The following is a 24,640-nucleotide window of genomic DNA, read 5'->3' as shown; positions in this document are numbered from 1 at the left end:
GAGTATCACTTGTATGTGCTACCTTGTCCATAAAAAAATGAAAAAAAAATATAAATGATTTCTTACATTTTTTCTTATTAAACTATTGTCAGCAGGGTTTGTTTCTAACAGTAATTAACCTATGATCAGTAGTAAGAAGAGAAACCTGAATTGCATACTCATTACAGCATGTTTGTACCTTCAGTAGATGTCAATATGAAAATAAGTAGAGATTGTTATACAAGCTTGTGTGTCATACTGATTTTATGAAACAAGTGTCAGGATTCATATATTGCTCGAGTGAGGAAGGAAGGAAATGGTTTAACGACACACTCAACACATTTTATTTACGGTTATATGGCGTCGGACATATCGTTAAGGACCACAAAAATATTGAGAGGGAAAACCCACTGTTACCCACTGTAACTCTTTTCGATTAGCAGCAAAGGTAGTATGCTCAAGTGAGAGTATTGGTAATACATGAAACCTCATTCTCGTTTTGTAAAATCAATACGATTCCCACATGAGTGTAATAATTTCTTTATTATCCATATTATCTATAATAATTTTTTTAATAAATAACAATGACCCTGTCAAAACATTTCAAAGGTTACTAGGAGATGATGAAATGATGTAATTTTCAGAAATTATATCATTTTAGTAAGCCATTACAAAGAGCTGAGACTGGGGAAGCCGCATTATGTTATGACATCGCTTCCCAAAATGACGTCATGCATTGTGCACATGAAATCATGATGACTCATGTCACGATAAATGATTGTTTGATAAAAACTCTCTGACCTGTGGACATGTGTGTTATACTGGTTGCATTTCCATATATATCTTAAACTATGTGGATAATACTCCATATTTTGCTTGTATGAAAGACTCTGTCCATATTGCCTGCATCATGGATTAAGATATATTGAGGATCAACTCCATATTTTGCTTGTATGTAAGCGTTATAATGTACTACGAGATCACCATATTTCTAAATTTCATTCATTGCAAACCTTTATAGATATAATGACATCAGAAAATTTGGATGTATTATTCAATGTATGTCTTTATCTTTATAATGTGCAAAAACTTATAAATACTTAAATATTTAAATATATACCTATAGTATACTGTGCAAACACTACACATGTATAACAGTTTCTGACTGTATCATGGGCCTATGGCCTTTATATTGAATAAAAATGGTCTTGTCTTGTCTATGTGGATAATAAATGGTATTATCACCAGGTTCACATTCTGGTACCCCCCCCCCCCCCCCCCCCCCCCCCCATGCAGAGTGAGTTTTAATGGCTCAGTAGGGAGATCAATGTAAATTAACATATCACTTTTTTACCAAATAAAAATGACCATTAAAAGTCCTGGACAGATAGCTTGGATGTGTGTCAAGGAAAGCATTCTTGGACCATAAGCATGTTATAACCATGAATATACACAAAAAAAGAAAAGTGCAATGTCAGCATCACATGGTAATCCAACATGGTTGATACCGAATCTTCACTGGAAATTATGTACAGTGAAACCCCTCTAAACCGGACACACTAAAAACAAAGTAAAATGTCTGGTTTTAAGAGGTATCTGGTTTAGAGAGGTTAAGTTCTGTACTGATGGGGTTTTTTTAAAATTGACTGTGAAAAATGTCCGGTTTTGGGGAAATTCCAGTTTACAGAGGGTCCAGTTTTGAGAGGTTTCACTGTATAAGCTCCCATAAGTAGGGGTATCCACTTCCCAACTATATAACAAAAGCAATTCAAGCTCCACTGCAACCTTTATTCTTTAGCCACCAACGAGAGCCCAGACAGGTGGGGCAACATTATCTTTTTACTTGTGAAATAAAACTTCCTGAATACAGCAAGTTAATTCAGTGGGGTGCACCCATTTTTCATAACCACACCCACTTTCAATGACTTTTGGATAACAAAGCTTTGATTCTTCTAGTTAATACATGCAATTAAATAAGTTATTGAAATGTTGGATGTGTGCTGTGTGCTGGTTGTTGTTGTTGTTTTTGTTTTTGTTGTTTTTAAACCATATACCAAGATAAGTTTATGAAAACAACAAAAACAAAGTTGACCAATTAAAAACCTATTATCATGCCTCTATCCTCAAACGGTTTAGGTGCATCCCCCCTTGGACCCAACCTCTGATAAGAAGTTTGTTTTGTTTAACGACACCACTAGATACACCACTAATCATTGGCTATTGGATGTCAAACATTTGGTAATTTTGACCTGTAGTCTTAGAGAGGAAACCCACTACATTTTTTCATTATTAGCAAAGGACCTTTTATATGCACCATCCCATAGACAAGATTGCACATACCACGGCCTTTGATATACCAGTCATGGTGCAATCTCTGATAAAAACAGAAACAAAACAACACTAATAATTATGTTCCATTGATAAAAATAATAGTTATTTGTAGAATTAAAGTTTTCCAATGTGAGGGGGGGGGGAAAACATTAATGTGTGTAAAGTAGAATTGGATATATATATATATATATATATATATATATATATATATATATATATATATATATGGCTCTTTAAATTATAGGTTGTACTATACCAAATAATAATTCCATAGGGACAATGTTAACACATGTGGTTAAAAACACTATGTGCAATATGCCAACCAACCTATGACTCATAAATACAAATACTCCAGCCCCTTCCCCAAAGTATTAACTGAAGAACGTGAAACCTTTAATGCTTATTTTTCATGTTTATAACTGGATGTTGTTACAACATCCCTAGTTTTGCACAAAATTATAGTACTTAGTTTATCAGGTATCCTATACATGTTTCAAGCACAAGGCTACTTAGCACAGTGGTACTGTACTATTGTCTGAACCAAATTGTTAACAACTACGAAAAATTACTCTCCTACCTTTAATTGCCGTTAGATTTCCTCCAAAGTAATTTTTTGTAGTTAACAATTTGGTTCGGACAATAAATGAAATAAAATTGCATACATTTATTTCATAGATAAAAAAAACAACTAACACTGTCACATTTATTATCAATGGCAAAACTTGAGGTATTAACTGCTCTATCAAAAGTTTGGTGCACCTCAAACTTTGACCCAGCCGGATGTCATTTGGTTTAGCATTACCTATATGTATGTTTCAAACGATTACTGGTTATATTATTGGCGGTTTGTGTCATGAAATATCTCTTGCTGTTAACTGACTGTCAACATATTTAACAACTTTATAGACCAACATTCATAAAGCAATAGGTTTTATGGCCAAAACATGCAAGCTCTGCATGATGGATGTGCAGAAAACTGTGTTTAATCAATGTTTTTTACCACGACCTTCACCACCCTGCCTCCCTGCACCCCACCTGCCTACAAATATCTTTGTTCCACTCTTTTAAAGTCAAATTAACAAATGGTAAGCAAATTATGTGTAAAGATTGGATTTTCAAAAAGCTCATTTGCATAAAATACTAAATAGTTATTAAGTAGCCAAGAATATTACAACAAAACCCCCAACAACACCTATTTAAAATAGTGCAAGTAAAATCCTTATTAGTTACCAAAACATTCATGGTCATGCAATGGGAATTTATGTAGCATAGTTGCATAATGGAAGAAAATGGTTTATTTAATGACGCACTCAACACACAGGACCACACAGATATTGAGAGAGGAAACCCGCTGTCGCCACTTCATGGCCTACTCTTTTCGATTAGCAGTAAGGGATCTTTCATATGCACCATCCCATAGACAGGATAGCATATACAATAGTTGCCTAATGGATGCTTCCTGCCAAAAGTATTTATTAACTTTTGTTTTAAAATGTACAGGCTGTATATCTTCAGCTACATGTATATAAATAATTATGACTAAATAAATTTATTTACTACTAGACAACTTGTATTTTACTGCATGTTTTACAGAGATAACTAACAGGTTATACGAGTTACATTACAAAGGTTATTTTTGTGTGTATTTATTTTTGTCATAATGTCCCATAATGTTTTTGTGGTAAAATAAGTTGATGAAAAAAACACAAAGTTGATGAGGCTGAAAACTACAATAAATTCAGCTAAAAAAACATAACCAAATATTTCTGTGCTATTTCCGTTTCCCAGTGGCAGCATTTTACAATGTTAATATTTTAAAGTTAATTATGTAGAGATTTTGCGTGGGATTGTTAAATTGTATTTATTTATCACTAACATATGTTAAAATAGCAAAATATGGCACTTTCAAAAGTTTTATAATAATGTGAAAAGCCAATGCTTTATTTCAGTAGATATAGTAATTCCAGTTAAACCAACCAAGTTATAAAAAGAAATGTAAACACCAAAGATGAAGCTTTGTGAATATTCTGAAATCCATCTGATAGATTACATTAGAAGCTTTGTGATGACAAGCTTTAGGTACCCAAGAGTCACAGTGTTGACCACAACATTGTTTAAATCCAGTTGTGTTTACAGCCTTCAGAAAACTGAACAATGAAATCAGTGAAGTAAATCCTGTAAAGAATATCTACAGATCTGACCAGACACCGACTGGAATGTTGGTTTAATGACACCCCCCAATTATAATCTCTACTAGTATTTATAACAAGTGTTCTGGGACGAGGAAAACACACTTGATACTACCATACAGTTATACGTATTGAAAAGGTGTTTTAAAAAAAATACAAAATGCACTTTACATTTAAGGAATCAAAGAAAGAACAGAATTAATATTAGGAAAGAGTTCGACCTGTACCCATCAAGACTCTAAACACTAACCCTAACCCTATCCCTAAAACTACTCTAACCACTGAAAGAGAGGTATGCGTCAAACTCATGCCCAAAACAAAAGTTACAACCCCCACCAAAAAAAGAGAGGAAAAAACCCAAACCCAACCCAACCCAACCCAACCCAACCCAACCCAAACCAACCCAACCTAATATTGTTGAAGAAGGTAGAATTTTAGAAAAATTAAACAAATTATTACAAGTCATTTGTTATCAAAATTATTCCCTGTAATAAGTCATATTGCTGTCTAAAAAGATAGCTAACATATTTTGACTGGTTTAGGACATATTGTTGCAGGTTACTGGTTTAATGTTTTAATGTAGGGACATATGCCTGTTGGACAATCCCCCCAAAAAATGTTTTTATTTGGTTTTTGACTGTACCTAATAGTAAATATTGTTTAAACTATTTACTAAATATTACTACCGAGGGACAATCCCCAAAATGTGTTTTATTTGGTATTTAGACTGTACCAGGTAATATAAAATATTGTTTGAACTATTTACTAAGTATTACTACCGAGGGACAATCCCCAAAATGTGTTTTATTTGGTATTTAGACTGTACCAGGTAATATAAAATATTGTTTGAACTATTTACTAAGTATTACCACAGAGTAATTAATATGGCTAATTGGTTCAGAGATTTAATACCTTACCATTACATTACTTTATGTATCTAATAAATATTAATTGTTTAAACCAATTACATCACATTATTCCAATGCATATGCTATATGTAACTTAATATAACTTTTCGCTTGTTGGCTATGCAATCTCATTACCACATTATTTTGTATTTGACAGTACCTAATAAATATTAATTGTTAAAAGTTTGGTTTTTATTTTAATGACGCCGCTAGAGCACATTGATTTGTTATCTTATCATCGGCTATTGGACGTCAAACATATGGTCATTCTGACACTGTTTTTTGGAGGAAACCCATTGTTGCCACATAGGCTACTCTTTTACAACAGGCAGCAAGGGATCTTTTATGTGCACTTCCCACATGCAGGATAGCACAAACCATGGCCTTTGTTGAACCAGTTATGGATCACTGGTCGGTGCAAGTGGTTTACACCTACCCACTGAGCCTTGCGGAACACTCACTCAGGGTTTGGAGTCGGTATCTGGATTAAAAATCCCATGCCTCGACTGGGATCTGAACCCAGTACCTACCAGCCTGTAGACTGATGGCCTAACCACAACGCCACTGAGACCAGTATTAATTGTTAAAAGCATTTACATATCACATTACCTTGATGTATTTGTTACATCCTGCAATGATTTCAGGCCTTCAGATTTCAAGGTAACGATCGGTTCCGGTATCGTGTCGGTAAAATCATACAATTTCATTTCCCATGATTAGTATATTGAAGAAGTTTGTTTTGTTTAATGACACCAGTAGAGTACATTGATTTATTAATCATCGGCTATTGGATGTGAAACATTTGGCAATTTTGACGTATAGTCTTAGAGGAAACCTGCTATATTTTTCCATTAGTAACAAGGGATTTTTATATGCACCATCCCACAGATAGAACAGCACATACCATGACCTTTGATATACCAGTCGTGGTGCACTGGCTAGAACCAGAAATAGCTCAATAGGCCCACCGACGGGAATCAATCCTGAACCGACCGCGCATCAAGCGAATGCTTTACCAAATGGGCTAAGTCCTGCCTGATTATTATATTAAGTACAACAAAAATAATATAAACAGATTCCAATGGGTTCCCATGATTACAAGGCATGGAACCGAAAAAGAGCTTCCCATGAAGTTTAAAATCCTTTGGCCTGGATTTAATATAGCCTTTTGCTTGTTGGCTAATCAAAAATGAATGTATTTCTTTATTTGACAGTATCTAATAACTAGAGTAACTGTTTAAACCATTTATATGACATTACCTTAGTTGTTTTGTACATGGTGCAATCATTTATTAATATTAAGCTTTTGCTTGTTGGCCATGCAGTCCCATTACCACTTTATTTTGTATTTGACAATATCCAATAAACATTAATTGTTTAAATCATTTACAAGGTACATAACATTACTTGAAGTCTTTAATACATTTGTCATATGATTTCAAATAGTTAATACAAGTTTTTGCTTGTTGACCATGCAATCCAATTACTACATTATTTTGTATTTGACTCTATCTAATAAATATTAATTAATATTGTTGCTACCGGATTTGGTAGAACATTCCTTTGGCACCGTCACATATAAAGAACATTAAAAATACTTAGCATAAATAGTTAGGGTTAGTGACAGTGCCAAAGGAGAGTCCTTCCATGATTTTAATTATTTAATATTAATTTTTGCTTGTTGACCATACAATCCTAGGGCTAGCTATGTCTCTCACCAAATTTGTCAATTGTCATTTTTTTTAAATGCTGAATTTGAATATAATTTAGTGAAATAATTTCATATATAGTTAATTTTTGGTTAAAAAATAACGGTTGGCTTCTGCAAGTTTTTTAAGTTTCATAGATACTAGTACGTGTAATATTATAGACCAAAATTTCAGAATAACATTGTAACTTTATTTTGAATATGACAGCACCTACTAAACATTGTTGGAACTACTTACATCACATAATTACCTAATCGATGTCCTCAGTACTTTGGCTACCTCATATAAACAATGTTGGAACTATTTACATCACATAATTACCTAATCGATGTCCTCAGTACATTGGCTACCCTCATATAAACAATGTTGGAACTATTTACATCACATAATTACCTAATCGATGTCCTCATAACATTGGCTACCTCATGCCGCGATTGCTCCTTGGCCTCCATCACACGTTCATGCAGTGTCTTTGGCTTCTGTCTGAGCTGCAGACTTGGCAGAATACCATCCTCATCGTACCCATCAACTGACAGCTGGCCGTCCGTACCTTCTCCACCATCCCGCCTTCTCGAACTGTGTCGAGACTTGCGACTTTTTCTTCTCAAACGGACAGTGTGCAGCACGTTCCACATACTTTTATCCTCCATCCCCGAGAGGTCGATCGTCTCCAGGGAATCAGTGTCCCCATCTCTGTGACTCCGATTGTGGGGAGCGAACATCTTGCCTTGGTGGCCATCTTGCGAATTAACGTTTCTGTGCCTGACAAATCTACCTCCATCGGTGTTGTCCAGCTGATTAGAAGGACGTACTATAATGCTGTTGTCATACTCTCCAGAACTGGTCCTGATGCGTCTGCTACTTGGTCCATCTAAAGGTCCATCAAATGGAATGTCACCAGACATATCGGCCTCATCATCATAGTCTGGAGCAATGTCCCCAATATCATCACTGTCCCTATACCCAGTATTGTCAATACCTCGTGTATTACCGTCATTGTAGTTATAGTAGTAGTTATCCATTCTGCAGTCACACCCTATCGTGCTGACGTTCAATACAAACCGTTCAATACAAACCGTTTGGTTTAAAAAACACACCCTGTAATACTATATCTCGAACATATCCATGCACTTTACATTACCGCAATGTTTTATAAAAAGTTTGAGTTTTCTTATCATGTAGTCCATAAAACTTTTATGATACGTCTCTGAAATAGCAACATCCTTGTTGTGACTTGCATATGTATTTGTGGATGAACAACAAGTGTAATATTATATCTTGATCATGTCTTTGTAACTTTACACCACCACCAATTTAAAATAAAAATTTTTTAAATCTGACTTTGTTATCAAACAGATCACCAAACTTTCATGTCAGGTCTCTCAGATTACAACTTCCTAAATGTGCCTTGAAACTGTCACTTCCATGTATTTATATTATAAGCCCTCAGACCTCTCTCTCCACTGGTAATTATGACAAAAACTCCATGTCCCTTGTCAAGATGGAAAGTTCACAAAACACCTTGAGTACTTGTCAAATCAAGAACAATAGGTATTGATTGTCCTGTGTTCAGCTGCTACCACTGGTAATACTAGTACTGTTTGCCACCATAATACCCTTCACATAATAGTCCTTACAAGTTACATGTACAGCTTTCATTCACACACCACACAAGCAAGCAGCTACTGTAAAGTCTGATCCTGTATTACCTATACTCCAAATGGACTGAAGTTTCTCACTCAAAGGGTAGTCACCCATAACCGCATGCCAGGGGGCTTAATTTAGACATCCCAACTGAGTCTCTCGGTTGTGTTTAGTTCCAGTTTATCGATTCCACATGGGGGTGCCCTGAACCTTCAAAACACAGTGACTACAATGAGTTCAGTCCTCAAACTAGCACAACCTGTTTTCTCTTATCTACAGACGGTGCACTGTTTTATGTATGCAATCTAATATGCCTGCTATTGGTGAATTTAATATTATCTTTTCACTTCTGTTTACAGTACAGCCCGACCTTATCTAAAAAGACCACCCGAGGACCTAGTCAAACAGGGCCCTTATTGGCTGGTGGCCTTTATACAGAGATACTAAACACTGGCATAGGAAGTGTGTGTGTGGGGGGGGGGGGGGGGGGGAAGGGAGCATGTGCCTCCCACTTTTCAGATATTTTGCTTTATATTTGCTTTATAATAGTGTAAAAGTGTAAATATAAAAGTGTGCCCCCCAACTTTTTGGCACCTTCCTACCCTCGTGCTAAAAAGGTTTGTTTCCTTTAATGACACCACTAGAGCACATCGGCTATTGGCAGTCTAGAGATATTAGAACATAAAGTTGTGTTCAAAATGCCCATTGTAGAAAGGTGGTTGTAATACAATGTGTGGAAAGATATTCACCTGTTAACCCCATTATATTGATACATGTAACCTCACCCTTACCCAAAACCTAACCCTAATCCTAAAACTAAGCTTAAATCTACCCCCAACCCTAAATCTACCCCTAAAACAAACCCTAGCTAATTCCTAACAATGGGGGATGGGTGAGCGTGTGTAACATGCAGTCAGATATTTTACGTAGTCCCAACTATGACTGATATATATATATATATCAAAAGCTGTGGTATGTGCTGTCCTGTCTGTGTAAAAGTTCGTATAAAAGATCCCTTGCTGCTGATTGAACAATATAACAGGTTTCTTCTGAATTACCTATTTTTTTGACATCCAACAGACGACTAATAAATCAATGTGCTCTAGTGGTGTTGTTAAACTTTTATACAAGGTTTACTTTCTAACAGGTTTCACTGTAACTAACATAATTAGAGTGAATATCAGTTCTCACAGCAGCTACATCCCTTAATATCTTTTTGATTTACAGTGTTCATACATTTATTTGATAACAACATCAAAGATTATTCTTGGGCATACAATCAAGGAATGGATTTTCTGCTTTTTAAGATCTCACTACATTATTTAACTAGCAGCTGTTAAAATAGGTTTCTTAAAATGGTAAGTGCTACACTAGCATGGGAGAAATTCAGCTTAATTTGGGTAAAGTGCTTACATGAGGGGTTTGGGTCGTGGGATTAAACCTTCTCAGCAGACCCATTGCTTTTTTCCCCATCCCAACCATCTGTTGGGAAGTTCATATATAATTGTTGTTATTGACCTGGATGGTAAAGTTTGTAAAGTTTGTATTATTTAACGACGCCGCTAGAGCACATTGATTTTTTATCTTATCATCGGCTATTGGACGTCAAACATATGGTCATTCTGACACTGTTTTTAGAGGAAACCCGCTGTCGCCAAATAGGCTACTCTTTTTACGACAGGCAGCAAGGGATCTTTTATTTGCGCTTCCCACAGGCAGGATAGCACAAACCATGGCCTTTGTTGAACCAGTTATGGATCACTGGTCGGTGCAAGTGGTTTACACCTACCCATTGAGCCTTGCGGAGCACTCACTCAGGGTTTGGAGTCGGTATCTCAATTAAAAATCCCATGCCTCGACTGGGATCCGAACCCAGTACCTAACAGCCTGTAGACCGATGGCCTGCCACGACGCCACCGAGGCCAGTTGACCTGGATGGATAAGGCGGTGTAAGTCGACACCTGCGCTCATGACAGGCATGTGCTTTAACAGCTTGCTCTGAATGTGCACATTAAAACTTATGACCTGACCTGACCTAATGAAAAAAAGTTAAAGTTAGTTTTTTTGTTTAATGACACCACTAGAGCACAATGATATATTAATCATTGGCTATTGGATGTCAAATATTTGGTAATGTTAACATATAGTCTTAGAGAGGAAACCTGCTACACTTTTCCATTAGTAGCAAGAGATCTTTTATATGCACCATCCAACAGACAGGATAGCACATACCATCACCTTTGATATATACCAGTCGTGGTGCACTGGCTTAACAAGAAATAGCCCAATGGGGCCACTGATGAGGATCGATCCTAGACCAACCACACACCAGGCGAGTACTTTACCACTTAGCTATATCCCACCCCTTTAATGAAAACATGTTGTAGGTTTCTTCCTACTATGTGTCACAGTGACCAAATGTTTGACATCCATGAGTAATAATTCAGTGTGCTTTAGCTGTGTCATTGAACACAACAAACTATAGGTTAACTTTATAACCCCATCTGCTAGCAAGTTATTTATATAATATAAAGTTGGAATGTTTTGTTGAACAAACATCATTGTTTTTTTTCAAATGTTTTAGATATTTGTATAACTGAAATATTGTTTTAAAAGTAAACAAATCTCAACTCTAATAATGCTACTTTAATATTAATATATATATATATATATATATAATGTATTACTATATATATATAATGTATTACTACTGATGAGAGAGAGAGAGAGACAGAGAAAGAGAGAGAGAGACAGACAGACAGACAGAGAGAGAGACAGACTGAGTGAGAGAGAGACAGACAGACAGACATACAGAGACAGAAAAAATATAGAGAAAGAGACAGAGAGACATGCAAAGACAGACATAGCGAGAGAGACAGACAGAGAGAAAAAAATAGAGACAGACAGACAGAGAGAGAGAGAGTGAGAGAGAGAGATAGAGAGAGGGGAGAGGGGGAGGGAGAGAGGGAGAGGGAGAGGGAGAGGGAGTGGGGGGGAGAGAGAGAGAGAGAGAAGGGATACAAGGGAGAATGGGGAGGGAGAGAGAAAGAGATATGATGAGAGAGAGAGAGAAAACAAGAGAACTTACTTTAACATTAACTTTGTAGGAACAAATACTACTTAAATCACTATTGGTCAGAAAGAGCTATGAAACATTATCAACAAAGGCCTACCTGCAAATGCCGGATTAAAATAGAAATAGAACGAAAACCCTAAATACCACACAGAGAGATCGGATTTGCTTATGTGACCATTTCACTTAATTAATAATATTACAAACCGTTTGAAAATATTAATTATTTTTGTTACACAAAGTGTGTCAAATGCTTAATGGCTAAAGAACCGGCACATATTATATCTATTAGAAACAAAGACAAATGAAAGATAGCAAAAACCAAGGTAGATAAATTATTAATTTGCTTTACAAAGTAAAATTTCTATACCAGTTGAACAATGACATCCAGTCCAACCTATGCTATTTAAGAAGCTGCCTATAACAGTATAACAAGTGGTTTGTTAAAACAGCTGTTGAAATCAGGTCAATTGGTAACTATACTCAACAAAATTAATTAGGGACCTGTAGATATTTTTGTTATGGATGGGCATCTGTTTATACAAAATGCACTGTATTATGTATACTGAGGGAATTGGTATTATACACTTGGTATTGTAGACCAAATTAAATTCACTACTAGCGAGGTAATATCTGTATATAATTCAAGTATGTAATATGGGACTGAATGACAGTAATGTGGGAAAGTTTTTAAGTTTGTTTTGTTTAACGACACAACTAGAGCACATTGATTTATTAATCATCAGCGATTGGATGTCAAACATTTGGTGATTCTGACATTATAGTCTTAGACAAGAAATCCACTACATTATTTCCATTAATAGCATGAGATCTTTCATATGCACCATCCACAGACAGGACAGCATATACCACAGCATTTGATATATCAGTTGTAGTGCTCTGGCTCTTAACAAGAAATAGCTTAATGGGCCCCCATCGGGGATCGATCCTAGACCGACCAGTTGTGGTGCTCTGGCTCTTAACAAGAAATAGCTTAATGGGCCCCCATCGGGGATCAATCCTAGACCGACCAGTTGTGGTGCTCTGACTCTTAACAAGAAATAGCTTAATGGGCCCCCATCGGGGATCAATCCTAGACCGACCAGTTGTGGTGCTCTGACTCTTAACAAGAAATAGCTTAATGGGCCCCCATCGGGGATCAATCCTAGACCGACCAGTTGTGGTGCTCTGACTCTTAACAAGAAATAGCTTAATGGGCCCCCATCGGGGATCAATCCTAGACCGACCACACATTAGGCTAAGTCTTTACCATTTCATTTCATTTCAACTTATTTTCGTGCTTCTATCCACACACCTCAGCTATCTGGGCTGTCTGTCCAGGACAATTGTTAGTTGTTAGTGGTTAGTGAAAGACAAGAGGGTGTAGTGGTCTTACACCTACCCACTGAGTCGTTAAAAACTTGCTCTGAGTGGCAGCCGGTACCGGGCTGTGAACCTTGTACCTACCAGCCTTATGTCTGATGGCTTAACCATGACACCACTATTGGTTATTACACCCATATTTATTTCCATCAGTATATATGTAGACTAGTAACCTAATAGGTATAGGTATCATTAAGCTCTATTTGTATACAAGCTGTGCTCCATACAAATCAATACAGATTTCTATACACCTAGCATCCTGTTTGACAGGTTGTACATTAGAGGCACCATCTGTACACTACAGACAAGACAAACCTTAATTTTATAAGTAACACGATGCTGAATTTATAAGAAACCTGATTGGTGTGGAAAAGGAATCTTGGTCAGTTGTATGGTTAGAATTAATAGAGGAAAAAGGTTAATGAAATAGTGATGAATCAAGCATCAGGTAGCTAAACGTAACCTTTATTTAGATATGTTAGTGGTTAAATTTATTAATAAGTCTAATCACAAAATGTGCTTAAGTCTATAACAGTTTTGTTATGGTTTTGTTTCTTCTTTTTTTTCTTTTTTTTTAAATTAAGTTATGGAAAACATTCAAAATAAATAATAAGTTTCATGGGAAAGCTTTTAAAGGTAAATCTTTTTAAATAATAAAATCTATTTTTGGAGAAAAGTTGTTGAAAAAATTGTTACATGAAGGTTTTACCACCCCCAAAAAACCAGAAATAAAAATAAAACCTTTTTTTTTATCAATTTCGTTTTTTTAAAATAAATTTAAAACAAAAAGCAATTTAAAATTAAACATTGATGCTATTTTTTTCACAAAATAGAAAAAAATTCAGCACAGGAGCTATATAAAAATCGATTTTAGGGGTCATTTCTAATTGATATTCAGACTGAAAATTTATATATATATTTTTTTTAAATGATCAAATTTCTCTCTGTTCAGCACCAGTGTAAGTTATGATTACTGTAACTTTTATTGGTAGACTGCTTCTTATATTTAAGTTAATCTTGATCCAGATAATAACTGGAATTCAGTTAATCTATATATTCCTAATCCAACTTCCAAGGAACATTTTCTTCAAGCAAGTTATTCCTAATCCAGATAAATGACTTAATGTTATAGAAAGGATATTTGAAGTGTAAATGTAAAACAATTTCACAGCTAATGCTTGGGTTATTTGTAGGCTTACTGGCTTTTCTTTTTAAATACAAACTTTTTAAACATATAAAGTCTGAACCATATTGTTTACAACAATGCTAAATTACTCTCCTACCTTTAATTACTGTTAGATTTCCCCCACATTTTGTTCACACCCAAATTATGGGAAAAAACCCAACATCACAATGACACAGATTCCACAAATGAGATTGTAACCATGTCACCTGTCTTCTGAAAACACTGGATGTCTGAGCAAAAAACTGCAAAGTTTCATGCGAAAAATTGCATAAAATGGACCTATGCATAATGTATGTGAGAGGAGTGCACTGATTTATTAATCAACATCTGGACCTATGAAAGAAACCCACAACTCATTAACTCATGTAGATCTATGAAAGAAAGAAATGTTTTATTTAACGACGCAATAAACACATTTTATTTACGGTTATATGGTAGTATGTGTCAAAATCTGTTGTTTTGATATGGTTATGGACCCCACTAGAGTGCACTGATTTATTAATCAACATTCTACAGGATGTCAAACACTTCATAATTCTGACAAACTGACTTCATAGGAAACCCACAACATTTTCCATTGACTACAAGGTTTCACCAGAAATAATATAAGTTGCATAATGTAGTAAAAGGAAAAATAGATCTATGAAGACAACTTCTCGTGTAGTTTTAAATTTGTTTTGCTTAACAACACCACTACAGCACATTGATTAATTAATACTCGTCTTTACAGATAGTTTAGTATAAAATCATAGCACGCTCATATATGTATCTAATTAAACGTTAAACCATCAAAATGTAAGTGAGAATAAAAGGCAGAATTAAAGTTTTTTAAGATTTTGTCGTGTGTTAAATGTCTGTAACATGTACATAATCTTAAATATATTTTGACATCCAATAGTCAATGATTAATGCTCTAGTGGTGTCGTTAAACAAAACAAACACATAATCTTAAATATAAGTATGTAACATGTAAATAATCTTAAATATAAGTACAGTGAAACCCCTCTAAACCGGACACCCTCGGGACCAAGTAAAATGTCGGGTTTAAAGAGGTATATGGTTTAGAGAGGTTACATTCTGTACTGATTTTTAAAAAAGGATCATGAAAAATATCTGGTTTTGGGGGAATTCCGTTATACAAAGGGTCCAGTTTTGAGAGGTTTCACTGTATGTAACATGTACATATTCTTAAATATAAGTACATGTATGTATCATGTTAATAAGTATATGTATGTAACATGTACTTGTATAATCTCTGTAAATATAACTACATGTATGTATCATGTTAATAAGTACATGTATGTAACATGTACTTGTATAATCTCTGAAAATATAAGTATGTATCATGTACATAATGTTAAAAAAAACAAAAAAAACTATTGCGACATTGTACCTACATCACTTAGGATTAAACTGAAGTCTTTAGTCATAACATCGTGCTCGATAACAAGCAGATGTCACGAAGTCAATACAAAAGACACAACAGTACACCCCTGTATAACATATCCTTGAGACGTGAAGAGGGTCAGGCAAAACCTACATTACCCCTTTGATAAGGTTACCAAGAACAGGATTCTTTGAAATACCACAACCTATAAACCAGGAAGTCAGCCAAGTGACGGTGTCACAAACACTCAATTAACATTCAATTATTATATGAGTAATACATTTACCCGTACCACAACAACACAGTGGTAAGTGTAAACACATGTGTATGTACATGTATATAATAGACTAATGTCAAATATGCAAACTTACCGGCCTCGGTGGTGTCATGGTTAAGCCATCGGACATAAGGCTGGTAGGTACAGGGTTTGCAGCCCGGTACCAGCTACCATATGCTCAGAACCTTAGTGGTATATGGCCATGTAAAATTAATTCAAAGTCAAACCAGCCTCCCACCCAGAGTGAGTTTTAACAACTCAATGGGTAGGTGTAAAAACCACTACACCCTCTTTTCTCTCACTAACCACTAAACAACTAACCCACTGTCCTGGACAGAAAACCCAGATAGCTGAGGTGTGTATGTCCAGGACAGCGTGCTTGAACCTTAATTGGATATAAGCACGAAAATAAGTTCAAATGAATATGGAAACTTGTACTTCTACTTATACACACATAATAATACCAGCACATTAATTCATTGCCAACAAACTGAGTAGGCCACCAGTCCACTTGTAAGAATGAAATGAAATAGCAGAAACTATAATTATATAAACATTCTATATTTATTATTAAGGCCAGTCGCAACAACTTTATGGCTCACTGTAATCCAACATACAATTGTAACAGTTGATCCATAGTTTAACAGCAGGTTCAGTTAAGGAGGTAGGCATTTCTACAGGTAATTTGTTAAATGGTTAAGGTTAAAGTACATTTGATTGTTTTGTTCTATGACACTACATACTATATAGTAGGTTATGAAGGAGGTAGGCATTTCTACATGTATTTTGTTAAAAGGTTTGTTTTGTTTAACGACACCACTAGAGCACACTGATTTATTCATCATCAGCTATTGGATGTCAAACATTTGGTATTTCTGACATATAATCTTAGAGAGGAAACCCGCTACATTTTTCCATTGGTAGCAAGGGATCTTTTATATATGCACCATCCCAGAGACAGGATAGCACAAACCACGGCCTTTGATATACCAGTCGTGGGGAACTGGCTAGAACAAGAAATAGCCCAATGGGCTCATAGACAAGGATGGATCCCAGACCAACCCTACTTCAGGCAAGCACTTTACCACTGGGTACAGCCCACGCCTTGGCTATTATGATGTCTGTGTCAAAAACCATTGGCATAGCCTTTTTTCTCCCACCATCTTATATTTGCCAGCTGACCCAAAACACAACCCATGGACAGTGAGGGTTCCCCCCCCCCCCCCCCCCCCCCCCCCCAGTGTGTGTGGTCATCCAATATAAAATCCTGGCTATGCCAATACTAGGTCCTGTTGTGGGAAGAACTCTCTGGCCAAGTCAAATATTTTGGGTGGGATTTAGCTCAGTCGGTTGAGTGCTCGCCTGAGGTGCTTGCGTTGCAGGATCGAACCACCTTGGTGGATCTATTCAACTAATTGGGGTTTTTCCTCATTCCAACCATGCAGAGCACCACAACTGGTCAACGGCCATGGTGTGTGCTTTCCTGTCTGTGGGATTGTGCATATAAAAGATCCCTTGCTACTAATGGAAAAATGTAGCGGGTTTCCTCTCTAAGACTATATGTCAAAATTACCAAATGTTTGACATCCAATAGCCGATGATTAATTAAACAATGTGCTCTAATGGTGTCATTAAACAAAACAAACTGTAACTTTTAACTTTAAGTCAGATATTGTGCCCATGACAGACATGTTTGAACAGTTTTCTGATGAAAGCGTGCCAAAAATGTTCCATACTGATACCCCAATTCCAGGTAATAAGCAATTTCTTTTTACAATAAAATTCCAACGTACTTCATTTCATTTCATTTTATTTTCGTGCTTATATCCAATTAAGGTTCAAGCACGCTGTCCTGGGCACTCACCTCAGCTATCTGGGCTGTCTGTCCAGGACAGTGGGTTAGTTGTTAGTTGGTTAGTGGTTAGTGAAAGAGGAGAGGGTGTAGTGGCCTTACACCTACCCATTGAGCCCTTAAGAACTTGCTCAGGTTTGGAGCCAGTACCGGGCTGCGAACCCTGTACCTACCAGCCTGTAGTCCGATGGCTGAACCACTGCACCACCGAGGCCGGTCCAACTTCATTAAACATTAACTGTATTGTTTTGACAGGTGCTAAACATATTTGCTACTTTTATTTCAAACAAACATTCATACTGAAAAAAGTGAGAGGAAAAAAAAATCATGGTAATTGCTATGAGTCAGTATGGATAATAGAAAACAACAATTAGAAAATGTTGGCCTAGGTTATGTTGTGACAATAGAAATATGTAACCTGAGATGTTTGAAGTGGAAGACGACATAAATATGAATGATTCAGAATATCTTTCAAAATTTTAAAATGTAAAGAGAGGGATAAGTGGGGAGTTGTTACAGTTTAGCTGTAGATATGTTAATAGATTTTAATACAGCTATAACTTCTTTTAAGAGTTAGTGACTTGGCTGTCAGGTATTTTAATAAACATCCAGTAACACAGAGGGGTAGAATGTAGAGATAATTTGTTGTGGGATAGGTTGTAGGATCAATTCTCCTCGGTGGACCGACTGGGATTTATCCCATCTCAGTATGTGTACATACTTTTACATGTGTGTTAAAGGGACATGTTAAGGCATATTTCACACTATTAGAGCCATTTATGATCACTGAAATCAAACATTACTTATATTTTATTGTTTAGATTATCCATTTCCGTACAACAGAAGTGTTTCTGGTCATCCTGGTGTTTCTAATACCACAAAATGCATTTTTCATATTTTTAAAAACGCACATGCACCTCAGAAGTAAAGGTTATGGAGTCGCGTTTTAGTCTATTTTTAAGGGTATTTCAACATCACAGACTCTTGTTTCACTCTGTTGTATCCAAATTTGTTGCAGGTTTGTAAATGAACCAAACCTACATGTAGTGTCCATTTTTACAGGTTGAAACTAGGGTCAAGGTGAAAATTATGCCATAGTGTTTAAAAATTACTAGGGTCTGTCTTTTAGGTGCATAAAATCACTGTGAAAATTATGCCATCATGTTTAAAAACTAGGGTCTGTCCTTTTAATCTGGATATTTATATCACTGTGGCATATGAATGCAGATATGTATATTAAATCTCTGAACACACTACTACATGTATTATAACTAGTTCATATATTTATATCACTGTGGCATACGAATGCAGATATGTATATTAAATCTCTGAACACACTACTACATGTATTATAACTAGTTCATATATTTATATCACTGTGGCATACGAATGCAGATGTGTATATTAAATCTCTGAACACACTACTACATGTATTATAACTAGTTCATATATTTATATCACTGTGGCATACGAATGCAGATGTGTATATTAAATCTCTGAACACACTACTACATGTATTATACTAGTTCTGGGTACACTACTACATGTATATTAAATCTCTAACTACATGTATTATAACTAGTTCATATATTTATATCACTGTGGCATACGAATGCAGATATGTATATTAAATCTCTGAACACACTACTACATGTATTATAACTAGTTCATATATTTATATCACTGTGGCATACGAATGCAGATATGTATATTAAATCTCTGAACACACACATGTATTATAACTAGTTTATATATTTATATCTGGCATACGAATGCAGATATGTTATAAATCTACTTCATATATATTTATATCATGATTGTATATTATATTAAAATCTCTGTACTACATGTATACGAATGCAGAATGTGATATGTATATTAAATCTCTGAACACACTACTACATGTATTATAACTAGTTCATATATTTATATCACTGTGGCATACGAATGCAGATATGTATATTAAATCTCTGAACACACTACTACATGTATTATAACTAGTTCATATATTTATATCACTGTGGCATACGAATGCAGATGTGTATATTAAATCTCTGAACACACTACTACATGTATTATAACTAGTTCATATATTTATATCACTGTGGCATACGAATGCAGATATGTATATTAAATCTCTGAACACACTGTATTATTAAATCTCTGAACACACTACTACATGTATTATAACTAGTTCATATATTTATATCACTGTGGCATACGAATGCAGATGTGTATATTAAATCTCTAAACACACTACTACATGTATTATAACTAGTTCATATATTTGTGATTAATGGGGAAATTATGTCCCCTTAACCAATGTAACAAACGTTGTGATGAAGATTGTTTTGTATTGCACTGTACTGGCAAATACAGAAGAATCTCTTTGGCTCAACCTTGGAAGGGTCGTACACATCGCAACGCTCGAACCAAAAATGAAGTCCACAGTTTTTTGTTCGGTAAACCCTTATACATTGTATTAACTGATGATGGGTCGAACACGTCCAGGGTCGACTATAAACCTTCGCTCGTACTAAATTATCGGTCCCATCTGTGTTATTAGCTATATTTCCCTCGAACTGGTGATCCATCAAATATCAAATGGAAAACCACAGAAAAGGACCAACAATTGCTGCGCTTGCGCAGTTGGTTATTACAACCTTTGGATTAATTATTTAGGCGGAATGATCTATAGATGAATTGGAGAATCTCAACAATAGCCATGCAATTCTTTTATTACTACACTTGTCATGTTGTTTGTTAATCGGCTATCGGTAATGATCTTTCAAGTACAGCTAGTGTTACGATACCTGTTAGATGAACTGTGATACCAATCAAACAATTAGTGCACAAAATGACCCCGGCGTGAAGCATTACTTTGAACACGTCTACAAGGCCAGTTTTAAATAAAACAATGGGCGAGTTAATCAAACATCATCATTTCAGCAACCACACATTTAATTAATATGGACATGAGCTTCTGCGTCACACAATCGAAGTAATTTCTAACAAATTCTTTCACTCTGATATTTTGCTTTATGTTTGCAGTTACCAAAATAATATGTATCTAATTCAACTTTCTAACTGATGTTACGGAAATGTCCGATGTTGACCAAATGGTTCGATCCAACAGAATTCAACTGTATATTAAACTTTGGTATGTGCTGTCCTGTCTGTGGGGTAAATACATTAACAGATCACTTTGCTTAGGACTATTTGCTCCTATTTGACAGACATAGCACATGTTGCAGCAGTGTGTTTCTCCTCTCATGTTTAGTTTGTTTTGTTCAACAACACCACTAGAGCATACTGATTTATTATATATTAATCATCGGCTACTTGGGTATCAAACACTTGGTAAGTGATATATAGTCTTAGAGGATATCAACTACATTTTTTCATTAGCAGTGTTCACGAGTTCGACCCAACGAGATTCTACTGTATATGCAATTTTAAAAAAGAAGGAATTTAAAGGAAACATGTCACGTAAACCATATTTGGCACCAACCATGTACAATTAATTATAAATTGAATCACCTAAAAAAATTTTTTATAAAAAATTAATTACTTAAAATATCTCCATAAAAGAACCCCAGATACGAGCTCTTAGCGGAAATTGCCGATCTTTAATGAGCAGGGCAATCACGAGGTCCGTGACGTCAGAGACGCGTCCCTTGATCTGAAGCCTTACACTTAAAAGCATTAGTCCGTACCACTCATAAAGAATCTAAGTCTTGCATAGCTTACCAAAACAATGAGTGTTCGTTCGCAAAACGTTTTGCCGTATCAATATGAGCTGTTAGTAAATGAAGAAAGACACACATTTACTTACAACAGTGATACTGAAGAAAAAACGGATAGCGAGTCGGAGGGTGGAGAAACTGATGGTGCCAGACCAGACCGGTCGACCAATTTACAGCCCGGAGCCCGAAAGTAACCCGGAGACAAAACCAAAACTCGGATGCTAATGCCGAGGTGTATACTGTTCATATTTAGCATAAAGATACACCTCGATATGATGTATTTAAATATGTAAAAAATATAAATGTAGGACAAAAAATTTTTTGGTGTGTGTTTTTTTTAGAAAATATCGCATTTTTTATGTTCGGGCTGTACATAATGAAATCTGTATGCACAGTGTAAACAAACGCTCTAATTTACGACAAGGCGCTTCACTTTCATTAACCTGACTTGTAAAACAACATAAATGACTTGAGAGTATAATCAACTTTTAAACTAAAAATATTTCTATTTGCATCAATAGAACGAAATGGGGTTATAGTATTTTTCTCTCATAAAAAAAAAGTAGCATATTATTAGGCCTATTGGTAGGGTGCGTTAGAGTAAAAACGACCACTCACGATACCCAAGTGATAATTTTCTTTTCTTTGGTACTACGTAATTGGTCAGTTTTGTAATTTTAGATGGGAAAGTCTACTTAATCAAGGATTTTACAGCATTATTTACAGTAATGAAGCAGGGCGGCTGATAATGTCCATTAACATTGTACTATAGTCGCGACAGGTTACGCCACAATACCCTGTGATTTTTTTTTTTACAAAACTGGCACGTATTTTGTACGTATGTCTAGACCGTGGTAATCACTTACCTGGTCGATACCCTGCAATATACACCTGCCAATCAGGAATCACATGTGCAGGCCACGGAAAGAAAGGACCAATTAACTAAAACAACACTCCGATTCTCAAGTCAGCCCGTGGATGAAACATAATAGTTATTTCGACACCGACAGTAGTGGTTTATTTTGTATTGAACTTCGTGTTGCTTTGGGGCTTCGGGCGATGAGGAACGTTTTTGTGACGTATTCCGCCCGAAGATTAAAAACATTATTTAAAATTATTATTGTTTTCTACACGTTTTTAAAAAACATATTTAAATACATCGTACTGAGATGTATCCTCGTGCCAAATCCCATGTTTGTATATGCCATATTTAATTACTTATTGACGTTTCCTTCTTCGGACGGTGAATACAGATTTTGTTATGTAGGCCTACAGCCCTAACATGAAAAATCTCTTTTTTTTTTCAAAAAAATAAATAAATAAAAAATTATAAATTTTTGTTTTAACATATATAAATACATCATGCTGAGGTGTATCTTTGTGCCAAATATGTACAATGTACACCTCGGCATTCGCAACCGAGTACTGTTTTTGTCTCCGGGTAACGTTCGGGCTCCGGGCTGTAAATAGGCTGACACCAAAGTATTATGCGGTGTTGGTGTCCAATCTTTTCTTTTGCGATAAAATACACGCGTCTTTCTTCGGATACAATCCTTTGGAAAACCATAAAAGACAATCCCGATCGTTTAAACTGTTTATTTTTACACCCAAAGTCCGCGCAGTACGGCACTGTTGGACTGAAAAGATCGTACGCCCCTTACTCCATATATAAACAGTTAACAACAATGGAAGAGTACAGCGGCTCTGACGTCACTTCTCTTTTTTTCCGAACGCTCACGAAGAAATATGCATAAATCGTACTTTGATACTGATTAGCGTAATTTCTTCATTTTAAGTTAACTACACGTATTTTATTGTTATAAAGTTATTTGTATATTATTTTTATATCATTTTTCTTTTAAAATGAGCTATAATATGGTCTCGTGTCATGTTTCCTTTAATCCTTATGTATAATTAACATAACGGTGTGCTGAATGTAATTACATTATGGAAATGACGGTACACTGCATATCGCTATTAATTTGACATCACATGACATCATTCCAGTACAGCAGGGCTTCTAGATTATGGTAGCCCCACTCCCACGGCTAGTGATATTCGATGTTGGGCTAGTAAATAACTACTATTGCCATGCCCAACGGCTAGTGAAAAAAAAGAGTCAAATGTTGCAGTTAAGTCTATTTTGTAAATATGAATATCCTGAACCCACTCCAAGCCCCAGTGTTAGTGTTTTTAAGCTCTATCTCCCTCTTTAGATGACATATTTGATTACCGGTAGTACTATTATTTAGTAAAATTATATTAACTTAAAGTATATTAGCGCCAGTGAATTTTTTATAGTGGCTAGTAAATTTTTTAAATCACTGATCCCAAGGCTAGTGGATTTAAATTTTTTTATAGAAGCCCTGTACAGACATAAAAAGTTTAAAATAGAAAATAAAATCAGGGCTGACCATTTTTTTTTTAATGAGTTGTCACATTACAGCAAACACAATATGACATGGCTGAACTTTTTATCACATTACCTTTGAACACACTCAGTTCTGTAGCTTCGAGGTAACACTCCAAATGCTATACATATATTTACACAACCACACATAAGACTTACTAATGACTCTCAAACATATCAGCGTCAAAATCTTATTGACACATGCATATAGAGTATATACCCACACACCCTTTAACTAAGCACCTTTATTCTTTTAGATCCCAAGCAGTGCACGATACCAGCCACTGGACGGGCCAGTTATATATTAATTTGTCTTTCTTTGTCTTACCCACACACCCTTTAACTAATAACCTTTATTCTTTTAGATCCCAAGCAGTGCACGGTACCAGCCACTGGAGGGACCAGTTATATATTAATTTATCTTTCTTTGTCTTACCCACACACCCTTTAACTAAGCACATTTATTCTTTTAGATCCCAAGCAGTGCACGATACCAGCCACTGGACGGGCCAGTTATATATTAATTTGTCTTTCTTTGTCTTACCCACACACCCTTTAACTAAGCA

The 24,640-nt window shown here is 35.6% G+C and overlaps 1 protein-coding gene across 4 annotated transcripts in view; it reads right to left on the bottom strand.

Moving 5' to 3' along the window:
* LOC121379053 (transmembrane channel-like protein 7) overlaps positions 1–24,640 on the bottom strand; it is an 87,335-nt gene that overhangs the window by 33,717 nt on the left and 28,978 nt on the right. Inside the window, exon 1 of one of the 4 annotated variants that reach the window (XM_041507501.1) lies at positions 7,510–8,937. The exons of the other annotated variants lie outside the window; for them this stretch is intronic. Within the exon in view, the coding sequence (XP_041363435.1) occupies positions 7,510–8,138 (629 nt within the window). The 5' untranslated portion in view covers positions 8,139–8,937. Of the gene's footprint in view, positions 1–7,509; positions 8,938–24,640 lie in introns of those variants that run through there. 4 annotated transcript variants of the gene reach the window in all.

The sequence above is a fragment of the Gigantopelta aegis genome, chromosome 8 (assembly GCF_016097555.1).
Source record: "Gigantopelta aegis isolate Gae_Host chromosome 8, Gae_host_genome, whole genome shotgun sequence".
NCBI classification, from domain to species: Eukaryota; Metazoa; Mollusca; class Gastropoda; order Neomphalida; family Peltospiridae; genus Gigantopelta; species Gigantopelta aegis.
The sequence above is the reverse complement of the archived record's forward strand: the minus strand, read 5'-3'. Positions and strand labels throughout refer to the sequence as shown.